General features: G+C 29.7%; 3 protein-coding genes across 3 annotated transcripts; 1 reads left to right on the top strand and 2 right to left on the bottom strand.

Annotated features, from left to right (window-relative positions):
* The first annotated feature begins 5,871 nt into the window (after positions 1 to 5,871).
* LOC124932602 lies at positions 5,872 to 6,793 on the top strand. Its single transcript, XM_047473259.1, has 3 exons — positions 5,872 to 6,027; positions 6,166 to 6,328; positions 6,401 to 6,793. Exons 1-3 carry the CDS (start codon positions 5,949 to 5,951, stop codon positions 6,633 to 6,635), a joined length of 477 nt encoding a protein of 158 aa, XP_047329215.1. The 5' UTR covers positions 5,872 to 5,948; the 3' UTR covers positions 6,636 to 6,793.
* On the bottom strand, positions 6,749 to 10,225 carry LOC124932601 (MYG1 protein-like). Its single transcript, XM_047473258.1, has 7 exons — positions 9,929 to 10,225; positions 9,691 to 9,837; positions 9,503 to 9,601; positions 9,245 to 9,436; positions 9,027 to 9,146; positions 7,179 to 7,250; positions 6,749 to 7,092 (listed from the first exon to the last, which is right to left on the bottom strand). Exons 1-7 carry the CDS (start codon positions 10,145 to 10,147, stop codon positions 6,865 to 6,867), a joined length of 1,077 nt encoding a protein of 358 aa, XP_047329214.1. The 5' UTR covers positions 10,148 to 10,225; the 3' UTR covers positions 6,749 to 6,864.
* Positions 10,226 to 11,243: 1,018 nt separating this feature from the next.
* On the bottom strand, positions 11,244 to 13,210 carry LOC124931123 (AAA-ATPase At2g46620-like). Its single transcript, XM_047471517.1, has one exon. The coding sequence runs from the start codon at positions 12,979 to 12,981 to the stop codon at positions 11,482 to 11,484; it is 1,500 nt and encodes a 499-aa protein (XP_047327473.1). The 5' UTR covers positions 12,982 to 13,210; the 3' UTR covers positions 11,244 to 11,481.
* Positions 13,211 to 14,069: the final 859 nt, after the last annotated feature.

Here is a 14,069-nt window from a genome sequence, read left to right as displayed (position 1 = left end):
TAAACTAAATCTGATACGCCTAAAATTAAAAGTTCAGACTAAGTAAAGATTAGTTATCTATGTGGTAGAAAGATGAGAATTTATCATACTCAAGATCATGATCAGTTCAACAATGGTTAGAGTATTTACTTTAAACGGAGATCAATTGTTTGACACCTTACTTGTACGTTTCATCATTTTAAAAAATTAGCTCAAATTATTGGTTTTTTAATAGTTTTTTTTTTATGAAAGTAAAAGAGATTTTTTTTTCATTTTCTTTACTTTTATGCTATAAAGTTGGGACAACCCACCATCATATATTTTTTTTTGTTAGCGAGAATTGAATATAAAATATTTTTTACTATTAAAACTGATAAGACAATTAATTTATTGGGTAATACCGACAATCCCTTTTTTATGGTTTAATTTATTAATTTGTTCATCATGTGATTATTAAACTATAATGAATAATGTCCACCCCTTTATATCTACCCTACTATATAGGTGGCCTGATTAAAATATAGCCATATAGTCTAATCTGATTAGGCTATATAAAATTCGCCAACCAATTATTTAGTATGTATGAACTCACTCACCTAAATTAAGGTTATCTTAAAACAAAATTAATGGTCAATATGTTTGAAAGCCATCTATAAGAAAATGTAGTAATGTAATTGGATATTAAGAAACAAAAAATATTATGAGATTATTTAAAATAAATTTAATATGAACAAAGGTACTGGAGATAAACTTATCAAGAGAAAATAATTGATCTACAACAGTTTGAATTTTTGGAGCTTTAAATTTCATTTCTTTCAATTATATGATATGATTATGTTCCATTTAACAAATAATGTCATGATTTGTGTAGTAATATTTTTATTTTTTTCACAACCAATGCAACTTTCTTCCTATGTATGTTTTAGTTAACTAACTATTTTATCTTCAAAGTCAATAAAAACGCATGCAGTTGATGATAATAATAATATTGATTTGAAGATTTCGATGTTATTGAGAGAATCAATCTATTCACGCGTCATGATTTGGTTAAAGTATGTTTATATAAATAAAATTAACAGATATAGTCGGTACAAATTTATTTGATTTCATTTTGTCTGCAATGGCCCAAAATATTATTTAATGTATGTAGAGATAAAAGAAAATTAATATATAGTACCGTTATGAAAAGGACTCTCAAATTGGGTACTATATTCTTGACCTAATAAAAGTTTTAAACTAGATTCTCTAGCATGTTTTAAGCACTTTTGTCTTTGATTTAGTATTGTTTCTTTATTTTAATTTGTTGTCACTATTCTTTCTATTAAGGGAGCAGTTGGATTATTGATTAAAAGAAATTAAAAATGAGTTTGGAGAGAGACCATTTTCAAGTTGTCGAATAGGGTTAGTCTTTCTTATTAACCATTACCTATTTGGGTTTAGAGCCGGCACTTGAGTGGAGTGACTCACGAGCCCGACATGGGCGGATGGTTTCCATACTAATATAGTTTAATATTTAACTTTCCAAACTAACCTAGTAATTTACTGTTCAAACTCTCTCAGTTCTTTTTTATATATTTAAAATTTATTATATATATAAATATAGATATATATTTTTAAATTATTACTTTTATAAATTTGATATATTTAAATTATTATTTGTATAAACTAAATTATTTATATTTTAATATATATTTTAAATTATTATTTTTATAAATTTGATTATTTATATTTTAATATATATATATATATATATTTACATTTTAATTATTATTTATATAGTGTAATAAATATTCCCTTTAATATTCTAATAAATAATTGATAAATATTAATAAATTTAAAATATCTTAACCATAACAATATAATAATTACTCATTCATAAACAATCACCATTTATCTAAATTAATGACGATTTTGCTCAGGATTACGTCTCGTATGACATTCTTGGTGACACCTCCCACAAATAATGGTCTTTCGTGGGTTATTCATTTCGGTTCGAATACACTTGCTTTGTCTCGTTGATTTTTATTTTTTTTCAAATTTGTATATTAAAATATAAATAATCAAATTTATAAAAAAATAATAATAATTTAGATTATATATCAAAATATAAATAATTAAATTGATATAAATAATAATTTAGATTATATATCAAAAATATAAATAATCAAATTTATAAAAATAATAATTTAAAATATATATCAAAATATAAATAATAAATATATATATATATAATAAATTTTAAATGATAAAAAAAAACTAAGTTTAATAATAAATTATGTTAATTTAGGAATAAACGAATAAAGTATACCATACAAACTAATAACACAATTTATGGATGACAAGTCACACCTAACATGATTGGTGACACTATTTATATTTATATTTATATTTATATTTATATTTAAAAGTATATTATGTATAAAAGTCTATATATCTATTTAAAGGTATATTATATATAAAAGTCCATATATATTTAAAAGTATATATATATAAAAGTGGCTCAAAATATTTTAAATAACATACTTTAATTTGAAATGCAGTAATTTTTTTTATGTCTTACGATACAGTATAATTTGAAACATAAAATATAGGAAAAGAATAAGTATAAATAAATAAATAAAATTAATAAATTTTATTTTTTATTTATAAACAACAGATACACATGATAGTTTGTTAATAAAAAGATTGACAATTTTGTGAAGAAAATGAGAAATGTGTGAATAATTTGAAGAGAAGGAAATGAGAAAAGTGGATATAAATTATATTATAATTTATGGATGATAAGTATAAATTATAAATATATATTATTATATTTTCAAAATTAAATTATTATCATATACTTATAAGAAATTTGACGAAATGACCATAAAATGGTCTTAAATGCGTTTGCGCTTTATCCTGTCACGTAATACGAATGCAGGATCGTCACGCGAAAGAAAAACCTGTGAAATTACCCTCATCGCGTAACGCGAAGAGTACGATCGTCACGCGAAGGACACAATCATCACGTGAAGGGCGCGATCATTTTGAACTTTTCATAAGCTTTTTCTTCGCAAGACGATCATGCCTTCGCGTTATGCGACGGGGTAATTTTGTCAAAATAGTTTGAAGTGATCATTTACGCAATTAAATTTATGCACTGGTCAACAGCACATTTAATGGCCTTTGTAAAGTCATTTTGTAAAATTTCCCCTTGAGTATTAATAATAATTAAAATTAAAAAATAATTTTAAATTTTTTATAAAGATAAAATAATAAATTAAAAAAATAATATTTGAAAGAATTATTAGGAGACTTATATTTCTATTCATATAATTTATTTATTTTATTATATTTTATTTTAATATTATAATTTAGTATGTTTAGTTTTAATTATATATATTATATTTATAAAATTAAATAATTTATTAATTGAACGAGAATTTAAATAGATTTAGACAAAAGGTTAATGTAAAGTTGAGGTTATTAGGTCATGTGACTAATTGTGTTTACATTGTTTCGTATGTGTATGTATACTCGTGTCCGTATCGTGTTTATACTCGTGTTGTGTCCGTGTTGACTCATGATTGTGTTACGATCGTATAAACTCATAATCTTGTCGTGATTCTGTCATCTTGTGCTTGTGTCATGTCCAACCTACTACCTGAGTGAGATAATATTGTATTGTGTCGTTTCGTACTAATATCGTGTTGAATCATGTCGGTTCGTATTGATTCAACTCATTGCCCCGATTTGTACCCACATTAAAATACGTACTAACCAAATTTGTATCTTTGTCATATGGGGAATATGAATATTAAAAAGGGAAGAATGCCAATTTTACATATCAAGTTGTAAAATGTGTCAAATTTACTTATTAAGTATCAAAATTCTATTTATACCTATTAACTTGTAAAAAAATGTCAAATTTATTTGAAATAACAGAAATATTAAACACCGTCAAAAAATTTTCCACATGTAATATCCACATATTTTCTATTTATTTTTATATTGTCATTACTTTAATTATTTTTTTATTTAAACATAACATTAAAAATTGTCCTTATTCATTCTCTCCCTTTATTCCACAACAATCCATTTTTCTTCTTAACTTTTCCCTCTTCATCTCCTCCCTTCCTAAAAATGAAATTGAGACATTATCTTTGTAATAAGTTCATTCAACCTTTATCTTTATTTTTAATTCAAATTGAGAGATAAACACAATCTCTTTATATTATAAATCAAAAATAATTTATATTAAATTGAGTCATTATAACTATCCAAAAAACTGTAAAATTAAGAATTGAATTATAACAAGTTCCACTAAAATGACATTACGTGTGACAAAAATTTACTGTCAATTTAATATAATCTATTAATTTTGAATCATGTAATATCCTGTTGTAGTTCAATTCTTAATTTTATAATTTTTTTGGGTTGTTTTGAAGTTAATCTATTTGGTTATTTATAAAGACTCAATTTAATATAATTTATTTTTTGTTTATAATATAAATAGATTGTGTTTATCTCTCTTTCCATTTGAATTAAAAGTAGGGATAAAATGATATACAATAATATGATGTGTAGAGAGGGATAGATGTGGAATGAATTGTCTACAAAGATAAGGGCTCAATTTCATTAATTAGGACAAGGATAAGGCATCAGTTTCATTTTAGGAAGTGATCTATCTATACAATCCTTATGCATATTAGATATTAGAGATGGAGATGGAGAGAGAAAAGTTAGAAGAAAATGGATGATATGAGATAAAGAGAGAGAAAAAATGGATAAAGAAATATTTAATGTTTTGTTTAAATTGAAAAATAATTAAAGTAATGTTAATTTAAAAAAAAAATAGATATTACATGTGACAAAAAATTGACGGTGTTAAATATTTCTGTTATTTTAAATAAAATTGACATTTTTTGACAATTTAATATATATAAATAGAATTTTAATACTTAATAAGTAAATTTGACACATTTTTACAAGTTGGTGTGTAAAATTGACATTCTTCCCATATTAAAAATGATACTCCTACAATTTGAGTTCAAGGGAACATTAGCTGTTGTGTATTAAAAATGTGTTTTCTTAATATAAAACTTATATAAAAAAAATAAAGATAAAAATGTATACATTTTATTTGTAAACATTTTATTCTAAGATGCCTTTAAAACTTGTCTCTCAATATATATATATTTTTGTAAAATGATACTTTTAGATATTTTAAGCATTTTTTAATTTGTTAACATTTCATTTTATTACTTATCAATAACTTTATTTTAACAATTTTTCTATAAATCTTATCTTCAATATTATATAGACTAAGAATATAATTTAAATTTAATTTAGATAAATTATCAACTCACTATCAATTAGCTTTATCACAAATTAATTAACTTTATCAAATAACTCATTTTACCATCAAATAATTGCAAAAACTAGTTTATTTAAAAAAGAAGAAAAAAAAGTAAAACAAGCCTTATAAAAAGTTACTAATTTAATACACTTTCTATATATTAACAAAATAGAAGGCAAAAAACTATTATGAACCATGATTCACACACAAACATTGGAGGTAAGCTAAAGGTATTGAAATTAAAATTTTAATTTTAATGAATTGCGTTAGCACTCAATCAATAATAAGAAACTAAGAGTAATACTAATTAAGGATTGAATTGATAAAAATGAATTAGATTAACCAATACACACTGGTTTTTTTGCACCATTTGTTCAATGATAATATCTTGTTGGACTTATTTATACAAGTTTTAACTATTACTAAAATTAAATTACTTAAAAAAATTAAGATTAATGGTATATTTATTTTTCAAAATTTATGTTAAAAAATTAGAAGAAAAAAAAAAGATAATTCTAGGATTCTATCTAACGTGTGGCAAGAGAGAAATGCTGTTCATTCGCATTTCTCTCTCTCTGACACACACAAAACTCAGATCTCGACCAGTTAGTTCAATCATTCAGCAGCGGTTATGGAGAATCTGTCTACGGATCTGTGCCTGAAGATCTTCTGTTTATTAGATCATCAGAACCTCGCAACAATTCAACAAGGTCAGTCAGATATGTACAATCATTAATCAAATCAAATCAAATGATTCGATCTCAATTTCCAATCCTTCTCCTCCTCCTCCGTCGTCATCTGATCCTAACATTTTCGTACAATAACTTTGCCTTGTAATGATCTTCAAGTGTGTAGGAGGTGGAATGTCTTGGGTTCGGTCAATGAAGTGTGGTTAAATCTATTCAAGAAAAGATGGGGAGATAATCGAGTTTCCTTTTACACGCCTTCTCAATCATCCAAAACATGGAAAGTGGTATATGAAGTCCAAGATCGTTGTGATCGGGTTGGACTGTGAGTTTATTTCATACGATGATCTCTTTTTATGGATTCATATGTTGGTTTTTATGGTTTGGTTTATTATAGAGGGCTGAAGATAATAAGAGAAGGCAGTGACTATTATCTTGTTCACAAAGGTGAAATTCAACTCCATTTGGGTTCTAACCATTACAAGGCGCCTGAACTTGGCCTCCCTATCGAAAACCGACATACTGAAGATGATGAACCGAGATCGGGGATTCTGGATAAGATCCTTTTCTTCGTTGGGGACTTGGAAACTGCCTCAACATGTGCAAAACGTAGAAGAAGAGATGATGCATGACTTTATTTATTTATCTAATTCCTTAACCTGTACAAAATTTGTATGTATTCATGTATTTATCTATTTCCTTTTCTCATTCTTTCCCAACTCATCTGTAATAAATTACTTCCAAGAAGATTTGAAATTTAATTTTATGAAAGATATAACAAGTTTGGTAATTTAGACAAAATACCAACTATTGGTACATCTCTAAAACAAAGAATTCAGGTATAAGGGGGTGAGCATAATATTATGATGTAACTAGAGATGTTCTTGCCATAGACAGGACACCCTCATAGTTACGATTACCGCCAATAAAACCACTACTATGCACAAAGGTACAATCGGAGATACCTGCAACTTTAGAGAGTTCTTCATCGTTTAAACCTCTCCAAGAAGAAGGTAGAGGTTTTCTGCTTTCAAATTTACCAGGTGAGACTGCTACTGCCTGCACTCTCCACTTTTGACTCCTATCATCCTGCATCGTTGTAGATTTTAAGTACCATCGTTTGCCAGATTTGTATGCATATAACATCGTTTGCCAGATTCGTATGAGTAAATTACCTGATAAATAACATATTTGATGGAAGAACCAATCTTCATCTCCTCCTCTAGCTCGAATATGTGAAGCTTCCACTACAAATATATAGCCCCGATTAGGATTCTAAATCTATGTCAAATGATACTAAATTATGTATCTTCATCTCATGTAGAAAACCAAAACACCTGCACTATTCTCTGATTTTCTTTCCTTTTTGTGCTTCAAAACTTGTCATACATATCGGTAAGGAGAAAAGAAGGTCTAACATACAAGGTATTCAAAGATACATAACTTAAATCCCTATTTGGAATATATTTTGACAGGTTTTCTCATCCAGGTGTGGATCTAGATGGGATCATATTTAGAAAAAACATTCAAATGAAACATATGGGTACACTAGAAAAAACAACATAGTTATGCAATGACTTGGGAATTTTAATAAGAATCAAGAAGTGGATAGATGCTAACAAAAGATTTCTCTATTTGTGAATCCTCGTGATGATAGAAAACAAATAAAGTTGTCTTAAAATGAATCTAAACCAAACCTCTTTCTTGGATTCATTTCAACCTAGGACTTAACAAGTCCATGTTAGAGTTGTAAGTAGGGAGCGCTGTAAACGAGTCAAGCTCGAGTAAAGGTCTACTCGAGCTCGACAAAATTCCAATGGTTCGAACTCGAGCTCAAAACAAGTGTTCGAACTCGACTAGCTTGGGTTTAACCGAGCTCGGCTCGATTGCTCGAACTCGACAATTAAAACATAGATTCAATATACCACAAGTTCACAAACAAAGTGAACAAACATATAGAATCATTCCTTTCACCTAAAACATAATTATACCATAGAATAGAACATATTAAAACCCAGATTTATACATTGATAAAAGAGTGAAGAATTGATTGCATTTTGCCTTTTTACTTTAACAATTTCAAAATTAATCCAAACATTTAACGTTTTTCTTCTTTTATTGATATGAAAACATTTTTTCTCCTGTTCTTCTGGATTTTGTTGTGCTTCTTCCTCATAATACTAGTAGAATTTAACTCCACATTTTCCTAGTGTTTCATCTTGTTGAAGTAGATAGTGGTATAGCTGAAATTGAAAGCAATGAAGTTGGTGATGAATCTCAACAAGATGAAACACTAGGAAGAATGGAGTTTAAATTCTATTAGTATTGATGAAAAAGAAACACACAAAAATCAAATTTCCGAAGAACAGGAGAAAGAAGGTTTTCATATCAATAAAATAATAAAAACATCAAGTGTTTAGAATGATTTTGAAATTGTTACGATGGATTAAAATAAAAAGGCAAAATGCAATCATTGCTCCTCTCTTTTACCCATGTATAAATCTCCTCTCTTTTATCCATGTATAAATCTGGGTTTTAATGTGTAAGGTTTAATATGTTGTATTTGATGGAATGATTATGTTTTAGGTGAAATTAATGATTATATATCTTTGCTCACTTCGCTGTGAACTTTTGATATATTGAAACTATTTTTAGTTGATATGTTTTAATTTTGGATGTTTCGAGTCGAGTTCGAGCATTAAATCGAGCTAATTGAATCGAGCTCTTGAACTCGGTTAAACCAAGTTAATCGAGTCGAGTTTGAACACTTGTTTTGAGTTCGAGCTCGAGCCTTAATTTTGGCACTCAATCGAGTTCGAGCAGTTGGAATTTTTTTGAGCTCGACTCGTTTACAGCCGGTAGGGTAGGGTTAGGGCTTCTTGTACATTCTCCTTTAAACCCTTGGTTACGGATTTGGATCATAACAGATAGCACAAACACAAAATGTAAGGGGGAAGGGAGAGAGAAGGAGATGAAAAAGTAAAATTTCAGTTAAAGGCTTAAAGCATGTAATTTGCACTTACAGGGCAGGATCTACTCAGCACCATAATTTCTCCACTTGAATCTACATCTTTTCTTGCCATAATACTGTCCTTCACAATTGATCGTGCTGGTAACCATGATTTTGCATGAAAATGAATGCTCTGAGAACAGAATCTTATTAGTAATACACATTTTCGTCAATGAATTGTGCAAAAGGTTTTCTATCATATGACAAAAAGTATTGAAAGAACACTAATACCTCTAAAAGCTCGCTCCCAGACAGAGCCATTGCCTGTTGGAAGGCCATGTTCTCCCTCTCTATAGATTGATCAGTATCCAAATAGTTCAGATTCAATCTATTAACTCTGGAGGACAAGTCTGTGTTATTTATGTACTTTGGAGATTTCTTGGTGTTATATTCTCTAATTCCATTGTCAATAGCATCAATAGCCTGTTCACTGAAATCTCTGTGAGTAGAAGTTTGTGAATCAATGGAAAATGAATAAAAATTCCATACCTCAATAAAGTTCTTATAGATAGCAATATATAACTGCTTCACATTGGGATGGCTGCAATCAAGTTTGATCTCTTTCGCAATAATATCCTCTCCATAATGCTGCAGAGAATTGAGAAACACGAAATAATCTTATCTAGTGAAGAATTTGATTGTAGATTCGAGTTATGATGATATACGAAGAACAAAACCTTATAAACCAGACCAGCACTACTGAGTTTGGTGCGGAATCCATTAGAGAAGATCTCCTCAAAGCCTGCCTGATGATGATCGTAACGATCTCTAGTCGGATCGTAAATTCCACCAACATCTAGAACCGCATCAAGCGTTTCCAATACCTTTTCAGAAGACGCAAATGCCAGATTGAGATTATTAACTCTATACAATAAAATCTAATTCTGTTAATGCTGGAATCTAAACTACAAGTACCTCAGGATCTCTGGTTCGGATGATTTGAGCGCCAGAGAATCTGTCAGTGCAACGAATCATGAAGCAGGCAAGAGCTTCGTCGCAGTGAAACTTTCCATTGTGAGTGCCGACACGTTTCACAACGGTTGCTGAAGAGAAAAACTTACTTTTGTTGAGGAAGAAGTTCGATTTTGGTAATCCAGTAAAACTACGGCATAATCTACCAGCAGCTCCGAACATTGCTGCTTACTCTTCGCCGTCTTCGGTTATCTTTCTCTCTAACAATCTGATTCCACTTTTCCCCGCCGCCCGGTTGGGTTACAGAGAGAGGCGGGAGGCTCCAGTTAGCATAGAGTATAAAAGTAACCCCTAAGTTTTGATAACAGATGCAAATGCAAACTTTATGATTTTTTTTTTATCCAATATTAAAATGTTCTAATATATTATTTAAATTGGAATTTATCCATAGAGAAGTATAGAACAAAGGTTAAAACTAAACAAAATTTATAATTATTTATCGATACACCATTCATGATAAAAAAAACTCAACCAATATATCACATAAATAAAATAATAATAAAAAAAATTGAATGGTCGAATTAATTAGTTAGAACCTTATTATTTGAGATTCTATAGGATTAAAGTTAAACAAATTAATTTTTTTTTTCAAATGGTGTTTCAAATATGGTTAATTTATGATTTAAGTGTTATTTATAAATATAATAAATAATAAATAATAATTTTACTAGTTTAACTATCAAATTTCAGCTAATTTTGACTATCAATTCTTTAAAATTCAATTGTCAAAACAATTCATTCGTTAAAATTCGATTGTTCAATTAGTGATATGAAATAAATAATAAATTAACGCAATTTAAAATCGATACAAAATCTCGTTTTTATAACTTTATCGGTAGAATCACAATTTATTTTTAAAAATAAATCTGAAATTTCAATTTACATCAATAAATAGACTCAATCTAACCCTTGTTGTATCTAAACAAGAAAAAATGGTTGTCCAAATAAAACATAAATGAATAATATTTCAAAAATAAAGTGATAAAGAAATATTTTATTCCTACTAATAGCTAGTAGAATATTCTACAGTTTATTCATCATCCCTTTTTCTAAATGATTGGATTAAATATTAATATTTTATAAATTATTTCATCAAATAATTGAAACTTTTATAACACGTATTTAGATTATTTAAATAACCCATTAACTTATAACACACGTACAACCCACTAGATTGGAATGAGTGTCAAAAATAGAATCCAGGCATCATCTTCACCTTCCAAAATTATAATAATCTCAATCAATGATAACCATTCAATAATTATAACATGTTCTCCACAAAATCATTCATCTCTTCATTAAATTATCCAAAATAATTGCCACAATTATTTGGCCGATTTCTATTCGAATATTGTAAAAAATATATATATATAATAATAATGCAATAAACAAATCACTGTTACGTGATCAATGAATTATATTTTAACCTAAGAAATCAAAATAACAAACAATCAAACAAACAAATACAGGGAAAATTTATTGAAATTCCATTTTACCTATGGTTGATTCTCTTGAAGATGAGATAAATTATTCTCTTTCTCAATCGAATCCAAATCCAATGATTCCCCCCTCCTGCTACTCTTCGCCCTCAGAAGCCCATACAATTTCTTGATATGTGAACCGCCTTCTCTCGAGAAGATCGACGTCGACTCAATCTCCTCCTCCGTCGTCGTCGGCGCCGCCGCCGGAGGCGGCGGCGGCCTCCCCGATCCGCTCTTGATTAGCCTCTGCCTGACTTCGTCCTGCCCGGGAATCTCACGTTTCGTTTGCAGAGCATTTATAACCGATTTGAGTGCTCGGCTAGGCGAGGAACGATTTGAAATCATGATTTCTCCAATCTCGGCTTGACTTAGGGTTGATACTCCGCTTTGGAACATCTCTTCAACTTGAGGGAAAAGCTTGTGTTCTTTAAGCCCTAAGTAACTGCTGGCTAAGCTCTTGAATGTAGTGAAATTGCATAAAGTAAACTGTACGTGAACGTCGATTCTTCCTGGCCTGAGAATCGACGGATCTGTTTGTTCTTTACAGTTCATAGTGAAGATCATGATACGTTCTTCGCCGCAGCAGGAGAATATTCCGTCCATGAAGTTTAACATACTAGAAAGACTCAATCCAGAAGCTGATTTCTCCGCTAGGTATCGATCCAGATCTTCGATTAGGATTATTGATTTCGGCGTCGTTTGTAATAACAGCATCTTCATATCTGAATCGTCTTGAATTTTTGACAAATCGATGTGATAAACATCGTAGCTTAGGAATTTCGCCATTCCTGCTGCGAAGCTAGATTTTCCGGTACCGGAAGGTCCGTAGAGAAGGTAACTCCGTTTCCATACACGACCTAACCGATGATAATACTGTTTCGATTTAAGAAACGTTTCCAGATCGGACTTTATCTTGTTCTTAAGATCTGATTCCATGGCGATGGTGTCTATCGTTGCTGGATGTGTGAAAGGCACCGATCTCCATCGTCCGTTTGAATTCGCGGCTTCAGCGTTGAAGAACAGCCTCACCTCCTTCCTTCTCTGCTCGATTTCGTCGTAAACGGCGTGTATATGCTGAAGATAAGGTTGGAGAATCCGACGCTTATCGCTTCTCCGAATCTTGAGTACCAGAACTCTAGAACAGTCCCTCTCCGACTTCTCGTTATTCCAGAACACTTTAGCGCCGAGAAACTTATCGGCGACGGTCTGATGTGGATCAAGGACGAGATTGATTTCATTGGACTTGTTACCGGAGAAGAGATTTGCGAACTCTAGATCCTCCGAGGAAGCCAATGAATTGAGATAAGTGGTTACCTTTCGGTAGAGTTGGTTTTCCTGTAGATGCTCGTTGAACTGCGGAACTTTATAGAACTGATATGCATGAAAAACGTCGGTCATCGATTTCCACCATCTCCGAAGAAGGTATAGAATCGAAGTTTTGAGGAAGAATCTAACAAGAAAGCATACAGAGATGGCCGTTAAAGCAGCAAAGAGAAGCTGATTTTCCGGGGGCATGATGATGATGAATGGGATGGGATGGGAGAAGATGGAAATGGATGTTGGTGGAGGGAATTAGTAGATAAAACACGGAATGAAGATGAGTCTGACTTTTATGATGATGATGATGAGCTGAGCTCCATACTGGAATTATCCGATCAATCGTTAATGGCGGCCTGTTATATTATTATAAATGTAATAGTTTTAACAGGTCAAAGCCACAGCCGTAGCCAGAGGAGAGAGACGATGATGATGATGATGCAAAACAAACACTTTTCCAAATACTTTATTTCTATGCATTATTTTTTGGTATGCACTAACTTAAATGGTATTTAGACTATAAAATATTTTTTTTTTATTAAATGACCATCTAATTTTTCTTCAAAATTAGTAACAGAATCATAATCATTCTAATTCCATCAAATCTTTACTACATGTTAATGAATCAACCACTTAAATCATACAAAAAAGATATAAAGCATATATGTCAAAAAAAAACATACAAAAAGATAATGACTGAGGCTATAAAGAAGATTGGGACAAGAAAAACTAAAAACTAAATTGATAGTAAGTATGAATAGTTATATTATTTTATGTAAGATAACTCCAAATACAAACTAAAAATTTAGAAATAACCATCCGAATTGAAGTAAAAAATAGATAAAAATGAGAAGAAATGCTAATATAACACATCCTTGGCCCTAGGCTCCTTTTACAAGCTCACAATATCGCAATTAGAACAAAACGTATGACATAATTAACCCAGTGTCGGAAGGTTAGAAAACACTAATCAACACAATTTCAAATACAAATATAAAATAAAATAAAAAGTTACTAACAAGTAATATATAATACAAAATTAATTACATAATTCATAACCACCAACCAACACTTGACTATCTTAACAGCCGACAATTGTCATTAGTAAACCCAAAAAAGAGGAAAAGCTTAAATATATATATTAAATACCTCAGACTTTCTTTGCTAAAGTTAAGGAATTAAATCATATTAAAAATACTTGAATTAATATATAATATATATGAATCATTCAAATTTATATAATTTGCAGTTTTTCTTTTTCCTTACAATTAATAATGCTTTAAGGA

Source organism: Impatiens glandulifera, chromosome 3, assembly GCF_907164915.1.
Source record: "Impatiens glandulifera chromosome 3, dImpGla2.1, whole genome shotgun sequence".
Classification (NCBI taxonomy): domain Eukaryota; kingdom Viridiplantae; phylum Streptophyta; class Magnoliopsida; order Ericales; family Balsaminaceae; genus Impatiens; species Impatiens glandulifera.
Note: the sequence above shows the minus strand (reverse complement) of the source record. Positions and strands in the feature narration are given on the sequence as shown.

Bases quoted from the DNA above. Each gene is read 5' to 3' on its own strand.
- LOC124932602 (XM_047473259.1), top strand. From the start codon at position 5,949: ATGGAGAATCTGTCTACGGATCTGTGCCTGAAGATCTTCTGTTTATTA. The intron at 6,028-6,165 runs GTCAGTCAGATA...ATGATCTTCAAG, and splicing joins CCTCGCAACAATTCAACAAG to TGTGTAGGAGGTGGAATGTC. The intron at 6,329-6,400 runs GTGAGTTTATTT...GGTTTATTATAG, and splicing joins CGTTGTGATCGGGTTGGACT to AGGGCTGAAGATAATAAGAG.
- LOC124932601 (XM_047473258.1), bottom strand. From the start codon at position 10,147: ATGTTCGGAGCTGCTGGTAGATTATGCCGTAGTTTTACTGGATTACCA. The intron at 9,602-9,690 runs GTTTTGTTCTTC...AATTCTCTGCAG, and splicing joins GTGCTGGTCTGGTTTATAAG to CATTATGGAGAGGATATTAT. The intron at 9,437-9,502 runs GTATGGAATTTT...TTCAGTGAACAG, and splicing joins TCTATAAGAACTTTATTGAG to GCTATTGATGCTATTGACAA.
- LOC124931123 (XM_047471517.1), bottom strand. From the start codon at position 12,981: ATGCCCCCGGAAAATCAGCTTCTCTTTGCTGCTTTAACGGCCATCTCT.